The following is a 2,465-nucleotide window of genomic DNA, read 5'->3' on the forward strand; positions in this document are numbered from 1 at the left end:
TTCCGGTAACTGTAATAATTTGCTCTGAAAATCTCTTTCCAGTTCATAGGAGGGATAGCGAATTACAGAAAGCACAGAGGTCACAATAAACTTATTGGAGGAAAAGCGCTCCTCACACCATCAGATCTGTAATTCTTTTTAATTTCTGTTTTGTTATTGAAGCATCTGCTTCATATCACTAATCACCAAGGAAATGCAAATGAGATCAGTAATTAACGGCAAGAACTACCTCATTCGTTTTTCTATGCTCAGGACTGTGTTTGGTGCTCAGAGTCCGCTCAAAGTGATGAGCAGCCGAATGTAGCGCAAGTAAGAAATTTACACGCTCCCTCAGTAAAAGGCAATCCCTGCATCTCGACTGGTTAATCAGAAGCAGACTTTGAAACTGGTAATGGGAAAGTTGACCTCAACTGACACTAGTCAATTCGGTGAATCTATCAGATAGGTACATCTCAGGGAGAAGCGCTGAAGACTTACCTTTCAGCACTCATATTCAGACACCTGTGGGAGTTCTATGACAGTTGGAACTATACTGTTGATCAGAGTGGGTTGACTGCCACAGGTTGGCACGCAGATTATAAAAAGAAGGCAACGACACAGAGTGTGTGCTGAGAGCAAAAGGGATAGTGGTATAGAGAATTTAATAACCTGTGGGAAGAGGTTGGGAAATGAAATGGGGTTGGGAAGAGAGATGGGCAAGGAAAAATCAGAAGGGGTTAGCAAATGAAAGAATAGGAAATATTAGTCAGTGGGCATATTTTTTTTTGAACCCTCTCCTAAACTCTCTTCGGAGTTGTTCTCTCACCTGAGACCATTGAGTTCCCTCACAGAGAGCACCTAATAAGAGAGAGAATAGCAGAGATGGTACAAACGGGCAAACTGGGCTAAAAGGGGCAAAACTACAGTCAGTCTTCCTCCCTACTTTGCTTTTGTCTTCCTAGATTCCAAGATGGCTGAGACTACTAAACTTTGGGGTATGGCGCCTGTCATACTGAAGATGAGCAAAGACCCCACAAACTTCTACATAGGGCGGGCACTCTGGTTCAGCATTACTTTTCTTTATGTTTCAGTTGTGTATGTAGTGCAAGTCACCTGGCTTCGTCTGTTCCGAGACTTCCAGTGCCACGGAAACATCTCCAAAGTCTGTCTAGCAGAATGCTACGAGAATCACTTCACTAGGCCTGTGTTAGGAGTTTGGTATACGGTTGGCTTTGCCTTTTCCACCATCTTTTTTGTGATGGAGTTTTTGGTCTGTCAGAGTGTGCGTAAACTGACCAAGATATTTAGGAAGGAATCTTTAGGAAGGAAGCCTGGCGACACTCACGGCAACACGGAGCACGTGAAGGCAAATGAAGATGAAATTTTTGACTTATCCCGGGAAAAGCCCCTGCTGGCAATGTATCTTGTCTACTTTCTGATACAGTTGTCTATACAGGTGATCTTCTTGGCCATTCTTATTCACTATCACCTACCACTGATTAAAACCCCCATTTGGTGCAGTACGCCCATGTGTCATGGGCCCTATGAATGTGTGCTATTGGGGACACAGGAAAAGATGATGTCCATTATAATTCTGGCTACATACTCCGTGGTCATCATGATGTTTTGTATTATGTTCTTCCTGTACACCATTAACACATACCTAGCCATGGGTCGTAAGTATCTCTGAGGAACACAGAGGCTCTATGACATCCTCAGAGTAGCCCTGATGATCATCACTGATTACAAAACGTGGAATGGTTGCAAAGGAGGCCTGTAGCAGTCTCATCCTGGAAGAATACATACTTCTTCCTTCTTTCACCTTCCCCAGAACCTGCTGGTCTTAGGAAAATAAAACTTGGAGACGACAAGCCTGCTTTCTTCTCTTTGGGGTAATAAATTTTTCCTAAAGAGAAAATCAGAATCATTTTCAGAGCATTATAAAGGGAGGACCGAGAGAGCGTTCCACCCTACCAGTTTTGATATGCGATCACCGTGAAATTTTAAGGGCTATTCTTTTCCATTTTGTTGGCTAGTAACTTCAGATCGAGATTAAGGGGATTTACATGATGAGAATTTTAGAGGGAGGGACGCAGTGGAAAACTACAGATAAGCAAACGTCATAGCTTCTTTAGTATATTTAGAATCGTATCTACGACGTACAGCGTTCTTCAATCAGTATCTTCTGGGATTTCCTACTTGAGTAAGACTTCAGTGCAGACGTTTCAAGGAAGGTTAATACCAAGTATGTTGCAAAAGTAGAAAACATAAATGAATATGAAAAAAAAGGAAACAGTATGTCCTCAGAGCTTCAAAGTAGATGATTTAGCTTCAGATGTGTATTAAGGAAAGGGAGAGAAAGAAAACAGAAGCAGCACATGTATTTCTGTACTTGAACAGCATCTATTTCCCTTTGGCACTTTATTTCATCATTACCAACTACTAGCTTCGTTTCAGCAAGCTGAACCAATTTACGTAGAGGTGAT

The 2,465-nt window shown here is 42.0% G+C and overlaps 1 protein-coding gene across 1 annotated transcript; it reads left to right on the forward strand.

Moving 5' to 3' along the window:
• Positions 1-535: 535 nt before the first annotated feature.
• On the forward strand, positions 536-1,850 carry LOC122472405. The gene is made up of 2 exons (XM_043561912.1): positions 536-629; positions 942-1,850. The coding sequence occupies exon 2, from the start codon at positions 950-952 to the stop codon at positions 1,667-1,669; it is 720 nt and encodes a 239-aa protein (XP_043417847.1). The 5' UTR covers positions 536-629; positions 942-949; the 3' UTR covers positions 1,670-1,850.
• The last annotated feature ends 615 nt before the right edge of the window (positions 1,851-2,465 follow it).

The sequence above is a fragment of the Prionailurus bengalensis genome, chromosome B4 (assembly GCF_016509475.1).
Source record: "Prionailurus bengalensis isolate Pbe53 chromosome B4, Fcat_Pben_1.1_paternal_pri, whole genome shotgun sequence".
Classification (NCBI taxonomy): Eukaryota; Metazoa; Chordata; class Mammalia; order Carnivora; family Felidae; genus Prionailurus; species Prionailurus bengalensis.